This window comes from Branchiostoma lanceolatum, chromosome 19 (genome assembly GCF_035083965.1).
Source record: "Branchiostoma lanceolatum isolate klBraLanc5 chromosome 19, klBraLanc5.hap2, whole genome shotgun sequence".
Taxonomy (NCBI): Eukaryota; Metazoa; Chordata; class Leptocardii; order Amphioxiformes; family Branchiostomatidae; genus Branchiostoma; species Branchiostoma lanceolatum.
The window spans coordinates 7,287,509-7,313,990 of NC_089740.1; the positions used below are offsets into that span (position 1 = coordinate 7,287,509).

At 37.7% G+C, this 26,482-nt stretch overlaps 1 protein-coding gene across 1 annotated transcript; it reads right to left on the reverse strand.

Annotated features, from left to right (window-relative positions):
* Nucleotides 1-4,437: 4,437 nt before the first annotated feature.
* LOC136425080 (multiple epidermal growth factor-like domains protein 11) lies at nt 4,438-22,013 on the reverse strand. Its single transcript, XM_066413838.1, has 20 exons — nt 21,993-22,013; nt 20,199-20,310; nt 19,845-19,946; nt 17,393-17,493; nt 16,927-17,019; nt 14,741-14,843; nt 14,305-14,448; nt 13,803-13,923; nt 13,385-13,521; nt 12,778-12,903; nt 12,278-12,379; nt 12,068-12,105; nt 11,478-11,606; nt 10,908-11,036; nt 10,384-10,479; nt 9,606-9,795; nt 9,239-9,279; nt 8,019-8,264; nt 7,463-7,528; nt 4,438-6,747 (listed from the first exon to the last, which is right to left on the reverse strand). The coding sequence occupies exons 2-20, from the start codon at nt 20,300-20,302 to the stop codon at nt 6,542-6,544; spliced, it is 2,274 nt and encodes a 757-aa protein (XP_066269935.1). The 5' UTR covers nt 20,303-20,310; nt 21,993-22,013; the 3' UTR covers nt 4,438-6,541.
* Between the last annotated feature and the right edge of the window lie 4,469 nt (nt 22,014-26,482).

Below are 26,482 nucleotides of genomic sequence, written 5' to 3' on the forward strand. Positions count from 1 at the left end.
ATACCCTATCACACCCTTATCTGCAGTACCGCTCCCGGCCGTTTCCTGAAAAGTGACAAAGGAGACCGTCAAATTGCCAAATTTCGGTCGTTTCGGGAATGGGGAAATCGTGAAAGACTCGCAAAGGGGTTTTGATTCTGGAGGCTTATTTGACCTTGAACTCGACACTACGACCATGTAAAGCTAAGAATTACGATATATAAGACATTTCACGAAGAAAACTGTGGCATATTAGGCCAAAAACGTTTTTCCTTCTTACTCTTAACAATACAAATGGTCTAGTGTACATGTCCTGTAAATGAAGGGCTAATACGTCCAAATTGTATTGTCTAAAACCTCTAATATGTATGACATCTCAGAATTTTCATTAGCATGCGTATGTTTAAGGCCAAAAAAGGTGCAATTGAGTGATGTTGGCTCAAAAGCACTTTTTTGGGGTGAAGGGGGGGGGGGATATTCCAGTGTAGTGTCATCTTTTACAGGGATGTATAACACGCATAACGCTATTGGAAAGTGGAGTACTCTATGTTCGTGAACTTTCATATAGACGTCTGTTATAACGTTATCAATTGATATATTCAGCCTTGATTACAATCACTTGTGCTCATCAACATAATTTACACATCTTACGCTAGATCTCCACTTTGTATAGATATATTCATTGAAAAGCACAATATTGTGCAATCTTTAACAATGCAGACATTGTCTACCATGTTGGTCAATAAACATTGATTGATGAATCTATTGGTTGATTGAATACTTGATTGAGTATTGAACTCATTCTTGGTGCGAGGACCACGAGCGAAAGAGACAGCCTGTGATTCAGTATAGACATTAGTTTGCAAAAGGTTTTGTGATAAACTAAACTCGTCCTGTAACGTTCTCCAATCAACACGAAAACGTGTATGTATGAATGTAAGAGTTTGGTAGAGTTAGGGTAAAAGTTACGTCTAACCTCACATTAAGGGGAAGCCCTTGGAAAATTAGAGGTTAGAGGGAAGATGAATGTTTGAAAGCTAAAAGTATACAATCTCTCGATAGAATAGAGTTCTGTGGTTTTAGGTATGTTGTTGATGTAGTTACAGTCATTCTCATGTTTTTAGCAAGGGGTATAAGGTTTAAGATGTGCCCGGCTTTTCAACAATTACTAACTTAGGAAGCCATCTTTAAGTCATGTAGCAAACTAGAAATAATTGTGTAACTGTTGTTTTAAGGGTTGAAACAACATAAGTAGCTAGGCCCATGATTTTTATATGTAGTCGGACTGAGAAAGTTTAATTGTGGTCTATTACACAGCATGAACGACAATTTCAACATTCCAGTACAAACAGCCAATCAATTGTACAAAATTATACCGATACACCATAACATGCATGAATGTGTCTTACATGAAATACATCTAACGTTATTTGATCGAAGATAGCGTCTATAAGCAGAACGCAAAATTTATATGGATAAATTATGATAATGAGTAACATTGTAATTGCGTTTCACCAAACACCTTACAGTATTTCGAAATAAAAGTTGGATCTATTATAGAACAAACAAACATACAAACATACATATAGAAACATTGTCACATTTGTTCAAGAAAGAAATTTGGACGTGTAGCCCTTCAGTACGTGACAATTTACAGGAAATATACACTCGACCACTTCTATTGGTAAACTGTAAAGGAAACCTACAATCTACGACCTAATATCTAATTTTGTTTTTGCGAAATGTTAGAAATATCGTAATTCTTATTTCTACATGGTCGTGGTGTTAAGTTCAAGGTCAAATAAGCCCCCAGAATCAAAACCCCTTTGCGAGTCTTTCACGATTTCCCCATTCCCGAAAAGACGGAAATTTGGCAATTTGACGGTCTCCTTTGTCAATTTTCAGGATACGGCCCGGAGCGGTACTGCAGATTAGGCTATGATAGGGTTTGTAACCTCTGTTTGTAAAATGTGGAAATATACAAGACATTAGGCTTAAAGCCAGTAGAAAGTTTCCCATGCAGATAAAGACATTAACATATATCTAGAATTACCTTTTAGACACTTGTTGACACAACAAGGATCGATTTGTAGGCGCCGCGCGAGGAGCCCATGTAACACCATGTCGCCCGTCGAAGCGCCGCCTACATTCATGTGTACATCATATCCTGTACGTTATGAGTAAAATAAGGATATATATGGACATCATCCGACTTCACTTTACAAGTTTGGCCTTTTACTGAACTGTCCATCTGCTTATATGGGGTTTAGGGACTGTCAGAGAAGCCTGACCGTCACTCAGAAATCATTACGGTCTTTCACCTTAACATCTGCTTGGAGACATCCGATTTCCTATGACAACTTAGGCCTTTTAGTTTTTACTTTACTGTTCATCCGCGCGCTTATACAATAAAGATCTGGACACCAGACCACAAAATGATATGATTATAATATCATTTTGATTATAACAAGGCCATCCAGCACTGTTCAGTCTATATTTCCTGGTATGATTCGTATGAACTATGTGCGCTGAGATTCCTTTTTATTTTCATTGCAGTGGTAATCATGATCAGCGTCGACATAACCATCGGTATAACTTATCTAGTAATGTGCAAATGATTGTGTGTTGTGCTCTAAATATCTATTGAAATAGAGAAAGAATAAAATACCAATGATCACCAATGTTGTGAGGAAAAAGCGTCTTGTATCGTATTTCATAGATGACATGGAGTCATGTATTGGGTCCGTGATATGAAAATATCGGGTAATAATAATCACACAGATGTTATCAGCATCAACTTATGTTGAAATATTTGAAATAATCACTAAATTCTAAGTTCTTTAGAACATAGGAGGCGCTTCTACGGGCGGTCACGGATGTTACACGGGCCTCTCGCCAGGACCTATAAATCTATCCTTTTTATGCAAACTCGTGATCTAAAAAGCCTTAAAAGTTATTCTTTATTTGAGTGAAGATGTCTGGACCTTGTTGGGAACGTTTTCACTGACTTTAAGTCTAAGAACATGTGTATCTATATGGTTTTACAAGTTAGGACTTGATACCCTATGAGAGCCCAATTTGCAGTACCGCTCCCGGCCGCGACCAGAAAAGTGATAAAGGAGACCGTCAAATTGCCAAATTCAGGTCTTTTTGGGAATGGGGAAATCACGAAAGGCTCATAAAGGGGTTTGGATTCTGGAGGCTTATATGACTTTGATACGACGAATTCGACCATCTAAAATAAAGAATAACGATACTTCAGACATTTCTAAAACAGAACAATGGGATAGTGGGTCATAAATGATATATTTCCTTTGCATTTTACTAATAGAAGTGGTCGAGTTTAAAGGGTCGACGTCGAATTTCCTTTAAATTCTCACTTTCCGAAGGACTACTCGTCTATTGAATCCAAATTTCTATCATATTTTGTGCAAAAAGAAGACATTGAACAAATGTAATGGTGTTTTGGTTTCGTTCGTCTCTAAATAGATCTATTTGTCCTTTCAAAATGCTGTAAGGTATGTGGATTACTTACTGGTGCAATATGATCTTAGGCGTTGAGGGGCGCTCTTTGACGGACTGAAATATTCCGCAGGCCCGGCCAGTGGTTGCATTGACCGGCTTACTCGCTTACTCGGCTATCTCCTTCGAATTCCACCTCAAATCATAAAGGTTACATTCTACTCCTTCTGTAGAATGTAACATTCTACTCCTTCTGTAGAATGCAACATTCTACATCTCCCTCTGATGCAAAAAAAAGAGCCTTATTTCGGAAGTTTTAAATCTCCAACAAAAACTTTTCTGTTGCTATTTTATTTTGGTGGGGTAAACACACTTTTGACAGACCCGTATTTAGCTTTGTCAAGATGTCTCTTTCAAGTTCGATAAAGAACACATTGATATTTGTAGTTTTGAATAGTATATCATTGACATCGACGTACTATCATCATTAACACGGATCACACATACATATATAACGTCATTATGACGTACCGAATACACAAAATCGTGACTTGTCAAAAGCGCCGACTAGCAGTTCAGAATATTATTGCAGTAACTATTGTACAAGTGTGCTGCAGTTATGATGCCGAACGTTAGTCGTCCCCACTGCTACGTGGCGCATCCATACGTACATGTATACAGTATTACCTTTACAAGGCGAAACTAGTCTGGGTGTGGGCTTGAATAAAGTTCTAAACGGGAACTTGCGGCTGTAGCGTCTTTTCTGAAGATGCGGCGTGAGTGTGTGCTGTTGACTTGAGGTTGTCCACTACCATTAGCCTACTTGTTAAGATTTTAAGATAGATCTTTCAGTTAAAATATAACTTGTGGGGGAAGTTCTCAAAACCTTCTCATGTAGGCTTGCTTCTTGCATAAGTCTTACTTTACTTTGCAGTGTTTTTTTAAAACATAATCTACTGAAGTTAAATGAGGCAGAAAAGACAAAAATCCATTCAGTTGTCTGGAAAATACTGAATAGCGTTTATTTCGTTTCCACAATACTGCCCAGAGGAGTGCACATAGGGAAATACTTGACATATTTTACACAACAGTTAAAGATTAGAATCTGTCCGGTCTTTTTCCATTCAGTCTTTCTGCACATATGACAAGGTAATGTTACAACAAAAAGTTTCATATCATATTTATATACAGAAAGAAAAATGGGAAAACTACAGAGTCCAACTTTAACAAATTTTACACAACAGTTCACTATGTCTCCTCACAATAGGTTTAGTACATTACAGTAATGTTACATGAGTTGTATATACTAGATATATTTGATATACATGAAACACTTCTTAACTTTTCATACAAGTAACTTGATACAAGGACACTTTCAGTGTTATTCAAATGAACAAGACTTCGATACTGTATTTACACGGATTCATACAAATTCTTCCACAAGAGATGTCATAATTCTCCTAAGATTACTAAACTGTTTCCAGGCATCACTACAAGAGTTAACGTTGCTACTGTAAACTGAACATAAGAACATTGGTAAGAAACTATAAGATGTTGCAAAGAACAATATCTTAAAGTCTAAGGAGTAAAAATTGTTCACAGAAAAAGGTAAGACTGTGTCAATGATGGGCACTGATTGCACACACTATCTTATACATCTTTATCAGTTATCAACACATCTTATCATTAGCCAGGCTTTCTCAATATACAAAATAAATATTATATACAAACACGTCCAATTTTGATATTACTGTGTTCAGTATGGCACTAGTTTCAGACAAGGCGTTCTCTTGCTAAAGGTAGGAAACTTCGGTCAAATGTTTGTGTAATAAATTTTAAACTGGATTGAGGTCTAAAAAAATTGCACAAAATGAACCTCCAAATGTAATCTATTCATAGTTACAAGTATGACTTATAAAACCATACTTTAACTTCTGTTTCAAAGTGGTAATATAACCATATCATATATTGGACTTGTTACTAAATCTACTGTAGTTTGTTGAGTTTGATACACTTTAAGGCAACAAGTCATTGATAGTTAGTAATTTTACAAGAACATAGAATTTTAAAAGTCCTTAACTGTGTGTGTGCTGTTTTTTGTTGCTGTTCATGATTCTATGTTTTAGACACAAGAATCTAACATTACTGTATGTCCATCATATTCTACATCACCTTGAGGATACAATTCCAAAGTTTGACACTTTCTTGAACCACAACATCACTTCTTATAGTCCTACAGTTTAGGTATATCTGTACAGCTTAAAGATACATGGAATATCTACAAGTGGTAGAGCATAAAGCCATTGGCAACTTTCAGTAAACTTAAATTGTTACATTGTATATCTGGCAACATGTTAGATACAATATTGCAACATCTACACTTTTCTCTTACCATCAGCTATTCAACAAATACCGTTGATGTTTTGAGTCTCTCAAACTTTCCCATAAATGATGTACTGATCTACTTGTATAATAGCCTTAGACTAAAAATTGACTGCTTGCTCTTTTGTCAAGCTTGATTCTTGAGGGAGGACTTTTTGAAAGAGTAGTATTTGGAGAATATGTAAAAGATTTTTGAATGTTGCAACAAGACGTCCTTTTTACATGAAACGGCCACGATTCAGGCAACAACTGTACATTTACATACATTAAAAAAATGTAGAGACTGTTTCATTACTGAAATATCATAATTTGCCAATCATTAAGATTGGTGACACTATACCGGTACTCTTAACTTGTCAAGTTTTCAACTTTCAGAACAACTGTGGCTACCAGTATGTACACCTTTCATAATTTCCTGTGCCTTTAGTTCTTTCTTGATAAATTGCTTATACATTTGAAAGAGCCAGATAATTGTTGAGTATTCCTGTGCGCTGAAAAAACCCTTCTGTTCAAGATTCTAGCTTAACTCTTTTGATTCAGAGAATAAGTGAAAATTGAAGACTTCATAACAGTTGGCCAAAAAAGTAAAGCAAAACTTAGGATAAAAAACAGATATATTTCTAACAAGCAACAATATGTACTATGAAAGTACTGTACCATTTTCCATAGGACGTATCCTCTTTACAATCTCGGTTTTCATTATAACACTGCGGCAACCCTAACAACTGGAGGCTATTCTATCGGGTAGCGGGATGGTATAGCACGGCGCTCTCTGTGGTATCGTGTCGTAGATGTGCGCGTCAACGTTCTCCGCCGAACCAAAGGTGTCGTTCTCGTAGGGGTTATCCAGAAGGATGGGAGACTCCGGACTGCTGTAGCTCTCGTCGTCAGAGTCACTGTGTGTGCTCAGCGGTAAGAAGACTCCTGGGAAGAAGACAATGTAAATTAGGCTTGCTCCTGAAGCTTTGCCAAAATCTGTATGGTCTATAAACCATTGAGAAAGTCATAGCAAGAAACTACAGTCAAAACTGCCCAAGAAAACCACTCAGGGCACTCAATTTGGTCTATGTGGACAGGTGGTCATTATAGACAGGATTCTTAATGCTTGTATCAATAGGAAGATTTATCTAAGGGACCAAAAAGTGGTCACATAGGCCAGGTGGTCCTTGTGTAGAGGTGGTCACTTGTACAGGTTTGACTGTATAGTAGTACTTATGAAACAAGTTCAATGTAGTGTGTAATTGTTAAGTTTTCCTTTTTCAAATAAAGGTTTTCCCAATGTGATAAAGTGTTGAGCTCATTTACGATGTAAATGTGCTTATGTATCATGTGTGTAGCAGAAAAGATGACAGGCAAGCTTCGTATAAAAAGTGAAAAGCAGAAATGTAGGTCAGTCAGCAGACCTTAGCGTTCTTGTTTCTTCGCGGATGGCGAGTTTTACCACGTTTAGAATTACCAGGAACTATATATGTAGAACACATCAACACAGAAGAAGAAAAAAGGGAGGAGACAAAAAAAATCCAATCTACATTGCAGACAACGTAATGTCAGCATTCACAAAATTGCTTCAAGACTTTCAAAAGTTGAAGAAAGATACTGACTAATCGCAGTAAGTTGAAGGGATAGAAGTCATCTTTACCTTTCCCTTTATTTGTAAGTTTGGTCCTCATGTCTTCATATCGAGGATCACTTCCACCACAGGCTCCTAAAAATGACATTCAAAATTATGTAATGTTACAACAGGTACAGCTGCAGTGCACACAAAGATTGCTAGAAGGCGCTCTTTTAGTTAGAATCCACAGGTGGACACATCTACATTTTTGCATCTTTTCTGGATTAGAAAAAGATAAAGCAGTCATTCTCAGTGGCTAGTGGTAGTGCAATGCGGCTTTGCTACAGCTAGAGTTTCTGGCCAAGCACATTGGGTCAACACTACTCTTCTCGATAAATGTGTTGGGTTATGTGCAGAGGTTTGACACTTGAGGCTTATGCCAGAAGCTCTCTCATACACAGAGCCGCCAGCTTTACATCACCATCTGAAATGACTAAAAACTATATCTAAATGCTAAAGTTAAGGTGACAAAAGAAGTTTTGTGGCACCAAATCTTTTAGAATAGAAGCTCAAGTTGTTCAACTTCACAGGACCAGGTGTACCTAATATACTTATATCGATAAGTGTGAATTTTAGAGCATACCTAGTTCATTAGGATCCCTGTTTAACTTGTAGTCGTCAGCCTCCGCGTACACGTGTTCGTCTGTCCCTCCCACAGCGCCCAACTTCTCCATCTCCAGGTTCTTGAAGGACGTGAACAGCACGTTGTTCGTCATGTTGGGCGGGTTCGGGACGGGCCTGCCGCCATTCGCGGGCTGGTTCCTGTACAGGGGGTTCGGTAGGTCTGTAGACGATTTCGTGTCCACAACGGAGGCAGCAACAATGTCATCTGAGGACAGAAAAGAAATATGAACAATTAGAAACACTGTATCGTAGAGTACAATTCGTTTTTGACTGAATTGATCAAGACTTTGCTTGTGAAAATTTCAACAAAATGAAATCCTAGATAGCGGCCTTGTTTGTGAAAATTGAGTGCAAACTGCAAAGAATTTGATAAGATCATTTCAATCAACTATAATCATTCAAAATTTCACCGGATAAAGGCATTTAGAAATCAATGTAGAATTATTCCACCCAAATTAGAATCAATGCCAAAAATACATTAGAACCATTGCCAAAAATAGTAATACCAAAGGTATATGAAATTTGTTTATACATTCTAACCCTCACCATCCAAGACACCATGGTTTAAACAACTATGAACTTCACACATTGACACTTACATGTATACGAAGATGATATGAAGGATTCATGATGGCAAGTCCAGGGAACAGAAAGAGCAAAACGAGGAAAAAAAGAAGACAACGGCTGTTATGAAGTTGTTAGTACATCTACAAGCATGTCTTTATTATACTACTACATGTAGAGCTAATCTTCAATGTGTTAAAGTACTTGGATAATCCATTGATTCATAAGTTAGACATTCCATTCATTGTGCAGCAAAAAATGTTAGTGTGTGCTGACTTTGAAAAACATTCTGTATTTAGACATTTTTTTTCATTCTCTGGCTAAGACTTTTTTGTCAGTCTCTAAATTTCCAGTTCTTAAAATCATACAGGATTACTGAATTAGGACACAAAATGTTTTTATCAACAAGTTTGCAGATATTTCCATAACATCTTTAATTTCATGATAAATCTACACGTTTTCTCTGATGCATGTTAGCTTTGTTTAACGGTGAAAGGTTATGCATTTCTATGTTGAAATGGATATTAGTCCTTAATATACACATACAATGTACTCTAAAATGGTATTTAACACTCCAAACATGTTGCAAACATTGATAATGAAATCTTTCCTCACCTGCATTAGTGTAGTCATTCGGCCTAGTGGTAGCTTGATAACTGTGAGGGAAGAAATCACAAGAAAAATTTGTTAGTTCTTTCACAAAACAATAAAATATGTTTTTTTAGTTTTCATAATGTATTTAAAAGATTGGAATCATTCAGTGTCTTTATGAAAAGAAATCGGGCTAGTAGTCTAAAGCAATAATCCTTTACTGTGTCTGTTACCAATACTGGACATGCATTCTCATACAACTAGTCCCCTGCCTGCACAACTATGTGGCCTAAGAGATACAGAAACAGAGATGGGCCCCATACACTGAAAGGTGTTGGAATGATAACTTTAGAAAAGTCGTGGAACTGATTTGAACTTGAGAAATACTTACACAACAGACGGTAGCCCGTTGAGTCTCTTCTGTTTCTCCTCGCGGAGTCTGCGGCGGTACCACACCACCACCATGATGAGTAACACCAACAGGATGACCATGATCACCACTCCTATGATCAGGGCGATGTGCTTCCCTGCAGGGTCCAAACTCTCCACCTTGTCTCCTGTTCTACCTGATATCACTGAGGCTGGGGAAGGAATAGGACAGATATTGATATGTTACACTCATAATAAGGGATGTCCATTCAGCTAAAAGTTCATCTGTGTTGGTAGAAGTCATTCTGAATCAAAGTTGAGCTGCAGTTTGGGTAACTCCAATTGAATGGTATCTGAGACACCGCGGTTCAATCCTGGGCAGGACATCTTGGTTGGGGCTGCACCTGTCTTACAGAAGGGATGTAAAATGTTGTGCCAAGAGCATGTTAGATGGGAAGGGCTAGCAACCCCTCCCTGTAAAAATATACACTGCAACTGAAACAGCAAGGAAACTTGCTGCCCTATGTGCCACTAGGCACTACATGGATCTGAACGAACAAACAAACGGACCTAATAAAATAGAACAGAAGTCGTCATCTACTGAGGCAAAATACACAGATTGTTGTAAAGGATGATAGACTACGAGTGCAAAACAGATTTTCACTGCTTGGAATCTGGCCAGAAAAACAGGTGAACTCTAACAGTCTAAGGATATTGAATTAGCATTAATCCTTCATTACTTACAGAATCTGTAAGTTATGTTTTTCATTGCGTAAATAAAGCCAAGCAATTCTACTTACGATAACAGGCTCCAGTCACCCTGTCACACGTAGTCCCATTGTCACAGTGGAGACACTGCTGTTTACAGTACAGCCCATAGTAACCTGGGGAACACTCTGAAACACAGAAGACATTCTTTATTTCACAGATACATGTACAACACAAAATTATGTACAAAACTAGTATCAAAAGTTCATACAAATCACAATTGTAAGTCGTTTACGGTAAAAAAAAAACACTCACATTTAAACTTAAGTCCTATAGTTCGCAACATGCTTGTCTTACTTATTTGTGGTTGTAAAATTTGATACAATCAAAACTGCATAAGAAGACCACTCAGGGGACTGCCTATGTGTTCACTATAGACAGGACTCTTAATGCTTGAATGTCAATGGAAAAAATCATCTAAGGGACTACCAAAAAGTAGTCACATTGTCCAGGTGGTCTTTATGCAGAGGTGTTCACTTGTACAGGTTTGATTGTATGTGGTTATCTGTCTTATCTTTCAGTTCATATTCAAGAAAAATAACCAAGTTTTGCTGACCTTGATCACAGTATCTTCCCATATAGCCAGCCTTACAGTAACAGTCACCGTTGACAGGATCACAGCTGGCATCATTCTCACACAGACACTGTTCCTTACAGTCTTTACCATAGTAACCATGGTCACAACCTGGGAACATAGGAGGGAAGACAACAACTCTTTAAAAATTGTACACAACATTAAAGAACTGGATAGATTAACCTGCTGCCTATCTCTGTAACTAATAGGGAATTGGGTGCCAAATGGCTACTTAAAGGTTAACACATACAAAACACAGAACAAAATAGTTCCAAAATAGCTATCAGTAAAAAAAATTTCTTCAAATAATACAACTTAGAATGACATAAATCAATTAACAATAGACCATTTAAAGTAACCAGGAAAATTTATCTAAGGGATGATTCATACATGTATATGTATGGGAAAAATATAAAAAACATAAAAATGATCAAATCCCATGAAACTTATGGACAGCAACTTGTATGAGTGTGTTTACCTCTTTTGCCATCCTACCATTGTGCATAAAAAATACAAATAAACAAAATAAAAGAAACACGAAACAAATCTTACTTTCTGAACATGTGGGCCCTCTCCAGCCCCTAGAGCAGTTGCAGACCCCTGACACAGGGTCACATTGCGCCCTGTTAGCACAGTCACATGGGTACCGACAGCCATCCCCAAACATGCCTTGGGGGCACACTGTACATAGCACAAGCAACGCATACATCAACTCAAGCAAAATCATGTGCAAGAATCAACCTTAACATCACATACAGCATAAAACAATTCAATTCAAAGATTCAATTCAAGACAAAATGTAGAAGATTTGAAGCTTTACAAAGTGTGCATTATTGCAAAGATACTTCAAACTCTACTCATTCAACAAGCAAAATTAGCAGGTAGAAAATACAACTGTAAATGTCATACACAACGTAAAACACTACAGTAGGTCTGTAATTAAATGTCATAAATTTCACATAACAAAACACAGAACATCAGGCTATCTGTCTGTCATGTTGCATTATTTCTAAAAACTGAACAGGAACAAAGACTGCACGATGCAACTAAAACTGACCAATCCAACATCATCTAAAAAAATTTAAAAACTCTTCTTCACAAAAGATGTTTTACACAAGTGGAAATAAAGAAGTAACTCTCACCATCTTCACAGTCTTCTCCTTTAAAACCCCTTGGACATCTGTTTAAAAGATCAGTTACATTTTTAATTGAAAACTTGGTTAATACTTGAAATGAAAAAGGAACTTTTAGAAAGCTAAAGGAATATTACAGAATAGATTGATAAATTGATCTACATCTATCATTAAATATGCACACCTGTTTAGAATGAAAAGAATAACACAAGCACGCACCTGCAGCTGCCATCAAAAGGTGAACAGGTGCCTCCGTTTCGACAGGTGCACCTGTGACTACAGTTCAGCCCGTAGTAACCAACCTGACATTCATGTTGGCACCTGAGATTGGAGAAAACAAGTCTTTATAAAAGTATCATGCTGAAACATGTATTTCAGCATTGTTTCAAAACAATAGGAAACAAAATTCCAGAAGCCAATAGTAGCCATTTTGGCACTCGTATTAACACATGAAAAACCAAAAATTAAGTCTTCACAAAGGTAAGATGTGAGACAGCAATGCGTAACACAAACATCAACTTTTTATCTTTCAACCTTAACTCCATCTATTTTATCATCTTACTCTCAAAACAAAGACAAGCTGATAGTGTCTTTTTTTTCAACCTACATTTTAATAACCTTAATAGTTTACATACTCTTCGGCCATGGCTGTTTTTCAAGAGATGGCAATTACTAAAAATAGATGAATTTTGTAGCCCAAACCAGATAACTTTTCTTACCTTTTTCCCCTGTACCCAGGCAGACACTGGCAGACCCCAGTACGGGGGTTACAGGGACTGCTCTCACAGCTGCACTGTTTTAGGCAGTTGGGACTATAGTACCCCACGTTACACTCCTTCTCACATCTGGGGACATACAACATGAAGTGTATTAGTCCTTCATCCCACAAAATATGTTCTGAACTGTGAGGTGACTAGTTCCTGAACACTAGGCAGTGAACGCTTGCTCACCGCTTTTCATTTGCTGGCCAACAGCATTGAGCCAGCGGTCACTACGGAGGATGGTATATACTCAGCAGACTACCTTAACACATGGAGATTAGCATAATTATCACTTGTGACTTCACTCACTCAGTCACTGTCACTCATTCATTCTCTCATTCAAGCTCTTATTCTTTCTCTCATTCATTCTCTTATTCATTGATTCACTAACACATTCACTCGCTTGCTCACTCACTCAATCATTTACACAATACACATCAACTTTATAATGATGAATTGAGGAATAACGTAGCTTGGCATGATAAAAATTATCTGATTTCATTCAAACAACAAATCGTTAATGTTCTTAAGCATGAGAGAGAAAAGAAATGTTAAGATATGTTACCTGTCTCCAGAGTATCCAGGTGGGCAGCTACACTGTCCTGTGGTGACGTTACACACGGCTCCGTTGTGACAGTTACACGTACCAGAACAGTTGATGCCGTATGTACCCTCAGGACACGGCTCACCGCATACCTCATTCTGTGGAAACATACAATATTATCAAAATCAATATTTTTCAAAACACCTACGAATCAAACCTTCTGTCAAATCTGTTACTAATAGAAGTTTGGTATGAAAAGACCACCTTGCTTTTGGTACAAAGATGATTAATTGTACTATGAGGATTTGGAAGTATCTGCCACGACTGAGAAGAATTCATACGTCTTTCTCTTTCTTAGAACTTTTTACTTAATAGCCAAAGGTACAGCATTTTGATGTATAATTTTCATACAATAGTGCACACAGAAGACACTACTTACAGTAAAGCCGGCCCGACATTCGCACAGCCCATGGACATGGTGGCAGGTGGCGCCGTTTTGACACTGACACTCCTGCGCACACTGGTCTCCATGGAAACCGGGACTGCAACGCTGTTCACAGCTAAAAACGACAAACGATTTGTGGTGTTAGGTAGTCACCTTCATAGAACATGAGACTGCATTCTGTACAACAAAAATCATGCAGAACGACATAAAAACTGTTAACATAAAATCTTAAAACATTTGCATTGTTTTTTTTGTTGATGTGGTTTTTGCGGTTACCACTCCGTCGCAAATTCATGACACTGCATAAATGTTTCCCTGACTACTGTTCTACAGAATTGTTTCCAACACAAATTTAAAACACTACAAAATCCTCATTTAAAAAGTAAACGACAGTATACAGTGATGCTGTGTGTGAAACATCTGGAAGTAAATCCCTGAATTTTATCCAGTTGTAGAGATTGAATTGTCTTAAATATAGACAGTATACAGTACTTACTATGGACCAATGAACCCAGGACTACAGCTACAGGCCCCGGTTATAGGATCACACGATGCACCGTTCTGACATTGGCACGTCTGACGACAGCTCTCACCATATGTACCAGCTGGACAGAAGAACTCACAGTGGTCTCCATAATGTCTATAGAAGAGAGCAACCAACAAGATGGTTAAATGTTAGTTAGGTCACCAGCTCAGCAACTAAAAAGGAAACACAAAACAACCCGGATGGTTCCTAGCCTGCCTTGACTGGTTGGTTGGTAGGTTCAGTGTTAAATAAAAGTCCTAAAATATTAGATACACTTAGCAATACCCAATGCCAGAATTCAATAGAAGACTTTCCTACCTGACTTAACTACTAACTGAAGGTACTAAATACTGACAGTACTAAACATATAATATTATGTACAATATCCATATGAAACTGTACATACCCAGGTAGACAGGCACAGGATCCATCCACTGGGTTACAGGTGGCATTGTTGAAACACAGACACTGTTGTAGACAGTGGGGGCCGTAGTGAGAGTTGTCACAGGCTGGATGGACAAGACAGAAAAAATGGGTTAAAACATTTTTCCTAAGTCTTTTATCCCATCACATACCGGTAGGTAACAAATAGTCTACACTTGAAAGTCTATGACGAGAGAAAAGAGGCCATCTACATCGAGGCTCTACAACAATCCCTCAACAGAGACGGGGGGCGCCATAGACTTTCTGCAACTGATGATCCACTGCTCACCAAGTCACGTGTTCTATCTGCATAACATGACGTCACAGAAGCAGGGGATTGCTCATTTCTCGACAAAGAGAAAGACTGGAGCTGATCAGTCAAAAATTTGGGAAAGTCCGATTTTTGTGTTGGCAAATTACAGTTTAAATTTGACCCAGAACAAAATTTATAGTCTGTACACTTGAAATGAAAACCTGTATCATTATCAGCAGAAGTTGCTAACTCAGATGGAAGCAATCGAAAAAGCCTTGCAACCAAATCCTTCTATTTAGGCCACCACCCAAGGACAATATTGATAAGACACTTTTCCACCTTCCTTAAGAACCTTCACATCTTGGGAAGTCATTATTTCTAAAACTCCCTAGCTTCCCGAGCTACCTATATCAGCACTCTTGCATAATTATTCCATTTTTGGCCCAGTCTTAAGTATGCGAGTTTGCCTTTGATTGTTAACTCCTGTGTCTGAATCCCTGTATAGAAGACAACAGATCACTTTGACAAGGAAGGGTTCAAAGGGTCACCCTACGGTAGGAGCTAGGATTAAGTTCAGCAAATTAGAGAGGGGTACAGCCGATAGCTATCAACAACAGTGCTTTCAGATACAGGAGGGTGGCTCCAGGACCTGTGTGAATGGCCCGGGGTGACATCCAAATGTCAAATCTTGCAGGTGTCTCTTAAAGTAATCCCGTGCAACCTCATTTATCCCAGTTGGATTACGAACTTGAAAGAACGGGTGAACCGTTGACGCCATCAGGGGTTTGCCGTCTAAGTACAGCTTTTTGAAGGCGGCTTAGGACGCAAAGATTGGGAAAGTGGTGCACCACTTATAGTCTTTCATTAAACAAAAACAACAAATCAAAAACACGCTTTCATTGTTCTCACATAACAAGTAAAAATGCTCATCAAATGTTTGAAATACCACACTGGCATACAGTATCCTATGAATTTAAATCTCTGAGTTAGGTAGTGGTATAACTACTTTCTCTATTTCAAAAATGTAGTTACCGACCAATTTTCCCAATTCTTTAATTTTCACACCTGAGTTAGATTTCCCAATATTGCACAACTTTGTAAAAGTGTTACAATGCTATAGAATAATTTCGGCAGTGTACAATAAGTTCCTATCATCGCAAGAAATGACAAGATACTTTGCAGCATGTCATGTTCTTTGATCTGTCTTTCTTCCAGACAACCTTGAGAAAACCCTATAATTTTCAACATCATTACTCAAATTTGTCTTAACTCCATTGAAGATTCACAGCAACATCTTGAAGAGAAAAGGAAATCTCCTGAAGCTACACAAACGTGGAATAAAGTTGTCAAAGGATGAACTAAGGGGCAAAAGTACAGAAATGGCCTAAAGGGGTGAAGACACTTTTCTAATGGTCAACACACTGTTTCTTGTCAAGTTTGAATTGTCAAGTTTGATCTATAGAGATCAACTAATCCCATAATCCTGTAACTGCCTTCCAAGATCAACACAAGGACAGATTGACGAGTCACAGACCTTGGAAGAATAGAACAACTTGTCAGGACAACAAAGGCTTACCTGTAGAAGTTTTACAAACAAAATAAGCCTTGATTTGTGATACTCTAATTATGTGTAGCAAGGAATTCTAATTTGTACTAATGACAGGATAATTTGTGTACTTCAAGTTGCAGGTTTTTGTGAGCAAAAGAGTGTGGAGCAAGAAGACAGGTATGTTGAATACAATGGCCATGAGCACAACAAGTGAAATAGTTTGCATATTTTTGGTGTAGAAGGGGGGAAAAGTCATGATAGTGGGTCATCCAACAATTTTTTTGGCAAGGCCTCAGGGGTGGAGACATTTTTTACTTGTTTTCAGGAGAGGCAAATGTCTAACCTATGACCTATGACAAGTACTTACCACTACTGCAAGTATTCCCCCTCCACCCGGCCTCACAGGAACACTGGTTTGGAGACTGGCAGATTCCATGGACACACTGTGGCTGGCAAACAGCTGGAGGAAAAGACATTGTTTTTCAGTTACTGTAAAGTGTGCATAATATCTTTTCACCTACTGCCATGAATTTGAATACAGGTTGATAACTAATTTATATTACTAGAAGCAACTTGCAGCTGCCAGGCAACAGAGGTTGTGGTAGATCAAGGAAATCTTGATTGGAGTGTGTCAGGAAGGACATTAAGGTGGTGTGCGACCTCACCAGCGTGGACCCACTGGACAGAGCGCGTTGTGAGGGACCCCAGCAGCAGTATAATCAAATACTGGATACTACTACTACTACTACTAGTAGCACTACTACTACAGTACTACAATTATCAACATCTCATAATCTGGCTCTCAGGCTTACTGCTGCTGTCTCCATGCTCACCTTGACAGTAACTGCCTACTTCCACATATCCTGCACAGCACCTGTACACAGCCTGGACCTGAGACACCCACTTAGACTCATACTGCACTCTGTACATAGTCCTGGGAAAAAGAGAAGAAAAAAATAAATCCTCAATAAAAATGTGTTAGATTATCTTAACTGGTTCCTTTTATTTGATTTATGCCAGGCAAGAAAAATATGATAATATAAGATTTTCAAATAATATGCAAATTTGAAAGACTTTTATGCTCAGTTCATTTAAGTTATCTATATTCTTGTCAATTATTATTACTAAGACTCCTTTGCATACAAATCCAACATAATGTTTCTGTCATTTCATGTTCACTTTTAAACTTCACCACATTTGATTTTGTTTCATTTTCTGCCAATTGCATTTGTTTTTGTTCTTTACATTTGATTTAATTGTATTCAATGTATTAAATGTGTAAGTGGACTCCAGGAAGAATATTGTGAAATCTATTAGAATTAACCACTAATGGAAATCTTAATAAAACAAACTAATTTTGAATTTATTTTCAACTTAAAACATACAAATTTTCCCCCATTTTTTCTTGTTATGGAGATAATGGTTGGTCCCTAACACACAGAGTGACAAAGCAGAAACTGCACTAAATGCTTCAAATGCACTGGCTACACTGGTATGTCACCTTGCATACTCCGGGCATTGTGGTCTACAATTCGGACAGAACCGTACCAAACAGGTTCCTTTGTTTTCAACTCTACCGTCTCGGCCGGCAAATCATGTTCTAACTTTACCCGACAACAAACACGACCCACAACACGAATGTTTCCTCCGGCTTTTAACCCAGTCAACAGGTGAAAACATAAACATTGTGTTCTTTCTATTCTTCTTTTTCCTGGCATACAGCCTATACATACATATTTCTTCCTTCTATTATTTCATAACAATATTGTACCTACAGCAGGTGTTGTGCTATGGAAGGGTACTCTTATGAGAATGTATACAAGTGCTTTTGTACGAGTGCTTTGAAGGAATGCATAACTGCATGGCTGTGTCTCCTGTTTGAAAACCACCATAAATAGGAGGCAATGGAAGACAATACCTACTGTACGCCCCCTCTAGCTGAACAATAACATCCGTTAGAATGATGTCACCGTTGCAGCCTTCAAGTACGCAATGGTGGTTCTTTAGATCTTTCAAGTTACTTTATAAAATATCTTTATATTAGTGAATATTACATAAAAGTTTAACTCTTGCAAAATCTATTACTATTTGAGCTTGAACATGAATCCAAAATGTACACTTCTTGATTGGCAAGATTTACATGTAACTTTATAAAGAAAGCAAAAGAGTATTGCATATTTCCCCATTTAGCTTTGGTCAAACTTTTTTTAGGAAACTTTCTATTTTTTTGTGTGCACAACATATGATGTATACAACATTGTAGAAAATTGGCTGCTCAGAATGTAGAGTATAAAGTCCAGTTAGTTGGCCTGTACTGGCTTAGTAGAGACACCATGTTTTAAGGTGGCATGAGTCCTGGCTTTGTACAGCATCATTCAACCAGAAATGCCCGCACGGTCTTTGCCAACGCACAATCGTCTGGAAAACCCTCGTCTGAACGCAACAAAATTACGCCGCCTTGTATACGCTAGGGATATAGAACAGGAAGCCTGGATTGTAATGGTGCACTCGGCTACGGATAAGCCCGGGGATCTAAGCTGCTTTTTATGGTAACGCAGGAAATTGTCAAGTGGCCGTCTGTTTGGTTTGGAGTTTTGTTCAGCTTTTAAATACATCTAAAGAGCAACAGTTCTATAGAATTACACGGCGTTGTTATTAAAAAGGAAACCTTCCAATATATACAGACTAACTACCAGAGAAAATACAGTGTATCAGCTTTTGGTTAAATAATTGACAGGTAAGGTACTAGAAATGGGGCTTTGTTTGTTGAGTGGATAAAAGAACTGTTGACCTCATACTGTATTCATCATAGCACTCCAGCTTGAATAATCAACTTCTTTCTATAGAAGGAAAGTCAACAAGTCACACTCTAAAGGTGGTAAATATTTCTATGTTTTGTATGGAAATGATGTTTTTTCTGCTGATACATGTTGCATTTACGTTGCCTTCTTGCAATTTTGATACATAAATATTGAAAATAGATATGAGCAAAGTAGGAAAATTAATAAATTTTGGAGTTATGATACTAAATGTATCGGCATTGCAAACTTAGTGTGAAGGGTTTCTAAAACAAGAAAAAAAATAATATACTTTAAAATCTTAAACGTCTTGATGAGTAACCATTCTGTCAGTAACCATTTAGGGGTCATTTCAATATCAATAAAAGTCTAGAGTACAACATGGCATTGGCAGTCATATGAGTCTTCATGTATATGACTTGTTGGTTGAACAATTCCATAGACAATAGACAAGAAATATGAAAATATACAAATATTTATAACACACCTTCTGCGTGTACAGCGGAACAGGTTGATAATGTCTGTACAGGACGTGTAGTAGACTTGTTCATATGGTTTAGTTGTAGACACTCTTCTGCTGACCAGCACCCTGTATTATCATCAACATGGGGAGGGGGGCACAGAAACGTTAACTTAAAAATTCTCTATACTTAAGTTTAAAATGAAAGTTTCACAGAAAAGCTCCTTCTACTTGGAAAAGTCTGTGGCTCTTATTCTATCTGTGGCTCATATACTCCAAAAATATCTGTAAACTAAGGATATCAACTGTAATATCTTTTGGCCGCTTTCTTTGTCTTGAACAAAGAAATTGCAAAGAAGAAATATAATAGTTTTTACTTACGTGTCATGGACCAAGCAGACGTTAGGGCTGCCTGGTGACAATTGGGCCTCTATTCTTGTTACACAAAAGATTGTGACTGTCACCAACAGTAGTAGAGCCTTCATGCTGCTGCCTGAAACAACAAAGATGAAGTTGTAAGTTATCGGTATGTAAAATAAGGAAAACCCTTGGCAAACAGTCAGTACTGAAAATGTACTGGTAAGTACTGATCTATTACAAACTGTGTAACAAACAGTATAATTCCAGTAAATTTTCAGTAAATTAGCTTTTACTGTCATATTGAAGCATCACTGTTAAGTACTTATAATACTCTAGAAGGCTATAGAGTGCTTCTTTTAAATCACTTTTTACTGCAGTTAGATAGTCAGTCAGAGGCAAGTAGATGATGATAGATGGTCCCGATAACCAACCGATAACTTTCCTTAAAAAAGAAAATTAAACTGAGGTGAAGCATGATGATACGTCCATAGATACTAAGCTAGTACTAGTGCAATGCGGCTTCGCTACAGCTTGCATTTTCAGCCAAGAACACCGGGTCAACCATACACTTCTACTAGATAAGTATTGCATACAGTTGAAGCTTCCCCATACACGACCGTATGTATGTCACCATCCAAAATGACGAATGCAACCCCTAACACCATTCCTACAGTCAACTCAATCATGGAAAGAATCATGTAAGCCTAAAGAAGTCTTTCAACATGATGTTCAGCTAAAATATGAAAAGGTAGGGAGTGGTTTTGAAATGAAAGGGTAAAAGTAGTGGAAGAAAATCATCCTGACACCAAGTTCACAACCTTTTATCTCATCATCACTCTGCCTATCATTATCGTTAATAACTTCTCTGTAAAGTACACTTGGGTAACTTCATAGCCAATACCTACAAGCTAACCATGTTAAAATGATTTTACCGGTACGTAAAAAGCTATAAGATCATTACTAATAGGACTGTCATTAATTAACGATTTATCCCTTTTAATTCCACCGTAAAGACCAGAACACAGAGGATATTGATAGAAGAGTGCACGGTGCCAGTGACCAATTTTCACAGACTGCACAGTTATTTAACAAACCTTGATGGGGTGTAATCCTGTTACTTACACTACATGTACATGGAAGTTGTGCCAACAGTGGTCCTACTGGGAATATGCTTCTGTTTAACAGTTAGGTCGAGTTGCACAGTGGTCTAGATTTTACACTGTATGTTCACAAATTAACAGATAGCCAAAGCTTCTACTACATGTATGTTGTCCATAATTTGAGAAGCAGAAAAATTTGAATGTGGTAAAATGCCAAGGACATCATAATAATAGGGGTAAGTTCTTTTAATTTATTAGTGTAAATTTTACGTTAATTTAGCAAAAGCTCAATTAAAAGAGACCACAAGCATTCCATGAATACACAAGGCACATTTCGTACACACAAACATTGATTGTGCATGTAAATGTGTTGCCTTTCTGAAAGGATGGTACCGTAGGTCACAATTTTCAAGGTCATTTTGTGATAAAATGAGAGGGCTGCGTGACCTATTAATTTTACAAATCATCAAATTTCTAAAAACATGTTCTCTATGTGACAGATCTACACACATAAAGAGACAGTGGGAGGGCATGATTAAATGTCAACAACACAATCCTAGCATTGCCTTCTCATCAATAATATGCTGATTATCAACAACACCCCATACCCAACACCAAAACAACACATCCTCTCAAGTATTATGAGGAAACACTCTACTCTAAAACAGACTGTGAGAAAGTTAAAGATAAGATAAGACAGTAGAGTTGACAATACCTTCCTTTGTCAGCGCTGGTATGACTAAGCCAGAGTGGCTGACATTTCTAAACCCCAGAGGGGAAAGACAGGGGTCACAAGAGGTTATGTTGTTTACATACACCCTAGTGCACTTGTCATCCAAACCCAGATAACGTATAGTTAGCACAACACTTAAGCTCAGTGTATGTCTGTTAGAATAGTTTGTGTAATGTTCTCTTTGCTTCTTTTTCAGGGAGTGTCAGTTTAAGAAGGGTTTTAGAGGCCCATACTGCACAGAAGATTGGGACAATTACCATGCGCATTTGCCTAGTGGCTATATGCATAAGCCAACCATGAAAAAGCAAGGCTGGTACAATATGGGGATCAACTTTAGTACATTGTAACCCGCAATAAATGGATTCGACCAAGGTTTACTAGCTTTGCAGTTATGTGTGTTACTTGTTGTAGAGTCTATAATAATTTCATACAGTATATATACAGGTTGTAAAGTGTTTTATAACCAGGACAAATCGTTATAATCCCCCCTCTATGAACATATTACTGCGGGATCGCAAATTCACAGCGGGATACTAGGTAAGGTACAACCTTTTGTTTGATCAGGTTGTGTCAAGGAACACTGACAGGAAAGTATTACTTCAACTAAACTACATCTGATTCAGTGCATTGGTGTACATATAAAAAAACACACAGAAATTATAATGCTGAAACACAGTGGTAGAAAATGTATATCACTGTACTTTTTGTTGCATCAATAATTTATAAGCTTCTTATACTTCTATTAAAAGGCAATCAAAATAAACATATTTTCTTTCTACAAATACATTTACAACTATATGGCATCAATAAAATCAATGTTAATCTAACTCATACATAGTTATTGTCTAAATGTTAATACCATTTACTATTAGTACTACTATTGTTTTAAATACCAGTTTAAAGGCACAACAACAGTAAGCATTGTCTCTTTTACCTTGAGGGATTACATTTCTAAAGGGCACGTTTAAAGACCATGGTTTACAAAGAGGCGTTGACTGCATATATGGTGCTCATAATTGTCATTATGATTGGGACACATCTGATGGTTAGATTAGATAAGACATGACACCACTGGGTCATCACAAATACATGGCATATTTTCAGCATGAGTTATTTAGAGTAGAATACCAAAATACATTTGCAAATTAAACTTAAGATACTAATCTATTAAGTTCTTCTTTCTAGAGCCTATAAATATAATGTTATGTAGAAACGCATAGACATGTAAACTTTCAGGCCATCTTTTAGTTAAAATAGAATATTGATGGTCCAAATCACACAAATTGGTTGAAAACTTTGAAGCAGTTATGAAAATGAAAAAAAAGACAGTCAGCTTTTTCTTGAAGATTTATGAAAAAACCAATGACATGAGACATAGGCCGACAAAACGTCCATTTTGCTTTACAATCAAAGATATTGGTCACCCAACCATAATGTCCGTTGCATGAGGGAGGGTGATTATAACAATAACAATGCGAGGGACGCCAAACGACCAGCCGTCCCAAAAATTAACCAAACACACAAGAGACCAGACGGTCAACCTACGCGTGAAAGACCGGTACTGACGTGCGTGCGGTTTGCGAATACGTCATCGCTTCAGGTGTGATAGGTTAGTTAAGGTAATCAAGCAGAAGGAATAGCGCAGACGGGGAGAAAGTTCAAGACAGGTAACAATAGGTAGAAAGTTAATACGCCCTTCTTGTAAGACAACCTCGCTTGGATGGGTCACAGTCAAATGTCAGAGTAGATTTTGCCGAACACTCAAAATCTGTCCAGACAATGCCATAATATCAATAAAGGTTGGACTCTTGCATATCATTTTACACAGCAACTACTTGATTATGTGTCAAGGACATTATATAATGTCCTTGGTTATGTATACATGCACATGCCCCAAGTCATTATCATTCTAGCCCGTATCTAGCCCTATATCGCTAGATATTATATGGGTAATATCCTTTCTCCACATGATTTTGACATTTAAATACGCTCTGGGAATTTGACAATTGATGACAGACACTAAAAAGTATAGATTTCAGCGTTGCATGTTTCATTTAGCACACTTTGTATGTATGTCATTTATGTGTGTATACAACTAGAAGACTACAAGAAGTTAGTCACAAAGTAGGAGCTGAGCAAAATTACACAAGAAATCTTGAAGACGCCACTCGGATTTAAGAAAAACGAGGAAAGACAATAGGTTAAGAAAGAGAAAGGGGGTATGGATTAAGAAAATATGGGGCAGATCTACTGAAAGACAATATACTGGATCTAATTAACTCAGCCAAAATGAGAAAGTTCTGATAACCCATAGTTTACAGCATTGCCTGTGGTCGGAATTAAACCCCAGCCCACAACCACACCAGTTGGGAAACATCAGTATGAAAACTACACAGTAATCACAAACGTATGCACACGAGCGCATCTGTACCGCATTAATACCTCCACTTGGGGATGCCTCCAATTGGCAAGGCAATTTTACAGACGGTGAAAGGGTCAAAGATTGTCCTACAGTGCTTTTTATCTTGTGGATATAATTGTAGGGTACCTGTTTGCAAGATAATTGGGAGGTAAATCCTTGGTGCCCTGTGTTCTATGCCCAGGTGTCGACCTAGATTGAGTGTATATAAAGTTGTCTATCTACCCAGGGGCTTCGCAGGCCTTCTCAGTTACTAAGTACTAAATCCTTTGGCATGGACCCTTCTTACACAAACATGTACATGTAGCATCTCTCAGTTTTGCTTCTGTGAAATGCCTGAAAAAAGAGATAGCTGCCCGCTAAGTCTTTAGGAAGGAAAACTATCTCGGAAAGTAACATTGAAATCCTACCTTTACAATAACACGCAAGCAATAGCTTTGTTAATTTTTTCCCTCTATAATTCACTAACGACTATAACATAGAATAACACAAAGTCATTAAAATATTTATAGGCAAGTTACACAATGTAAACAAATACTCAAATTTTCTGCCATCTTGTAAGTTGAGTGGCTTGCAAGCATAATTAGTTCTCAAACAATCAGTCTCAGAAAGGCTTGAGAAAACTGATCTCAAAGGCAAAGGGTTACTCCATGCTCTAGTCCCACAACATTTTTCACATAACAGCTAACCTAGTAATCTTAGGAATTCTACAAGTTTCCTTTGAAAGGTTGAAGAATGCGAGTCTTAAGGGACGTCATTATGTTTTTATTTCCACCCTTAAGAATTCTAAGCAAAACAGCGGAGAGAGAGAGATATCTGGAAGATACAAAGAGATAGGGCGCGAAACGTGTGGTGTAAAAACATTGCAAAATTTAGGTCAACTTTTATTTTCATAACATTGCGATGAAAGAAAAATCTTTTAAAAATTCATACATTGTACATGCAATTCATATTCATTCATTACATTGGTTGTCTACGATGATGACTGCTAATTCGTAAATATTAATAATAAGGAATGATAAGTACAAAAAATTAACTCCGAAGCAAACTTTTTTTAAACACAAAGAGAAAACAACCACAGTATGGTATATGTTTAAATGACAAGTTTAGTGGCCAATTTGCCAACATCATATGTTCCTTATCCTGACATCCACTCTAAAGTTTCTCTAAGAAAAACAAACTAAAAGAGGGCAGATGCAATCTTGAAAGTAGAAACAAAGACCTGGATACAGTAGAAAATCCCTATACTCAGGACCTGAAGGACCTTTAGAAATCTCTGGTTTATAACTTATTAGTTTGGAGGTCAGACTGTCTGAGGTTAGGAAGAACTTAAGATATCACAAAGGGGAAAATGTTAACTGGTTTTCAGCTTGACTGTATTTGCCTGCATAGGCCATTACTATTCCAAATACAGACTGTTTTGAAACGCAAGACTTGCACGCACCCTTGGACAATTTCACCACCGGATTCAAGTCCTACTACCTGAACAATTCCGTTACAAAACCCTTTGATTTGCCCAGGAAATATTGTAATCCAGTAGCGACAATTTCCCATGACTTGACGCCATTGTACGTTCCAACCCAGCTTGCAGGTGCAGTCTAAAGTATGTGCATATCATCCAGAGTGTTGAATACCCCCGGCCCACCGATATTTTCCTAAGGCTTTGTAGATGCGGAACAAAGATATGCGTTTTGCCATGTATGGTCTGGCGCACGAGATAGGCGTCAGTGATAAGAGAGGGGTGGATTTTTGGCTTCCCTTGTAGCATAATCTTCTCATTCCTTCGCTAGGCTACCCCATATCTCTCAGGGACAGGGGCCTTACAAGCAAGTGATAAGAAAGATGCGATGCCATCCTCATTATAAGTTTGGGAGCGAAGCAATTTGTAAAACAGATGGCGTAAACTTCAGTCTTTCAGACTCGCTTATACTAACAAAGTGAGTTTGAATCATTTCTATAGCAGAAAAAGTTTAAAAAACTACGACTTTCAACCGTAAAAAAGTATAATGATAAGTGGAAGCTTTGGAATGAAATTGTTTTCCAGAATGTTCCT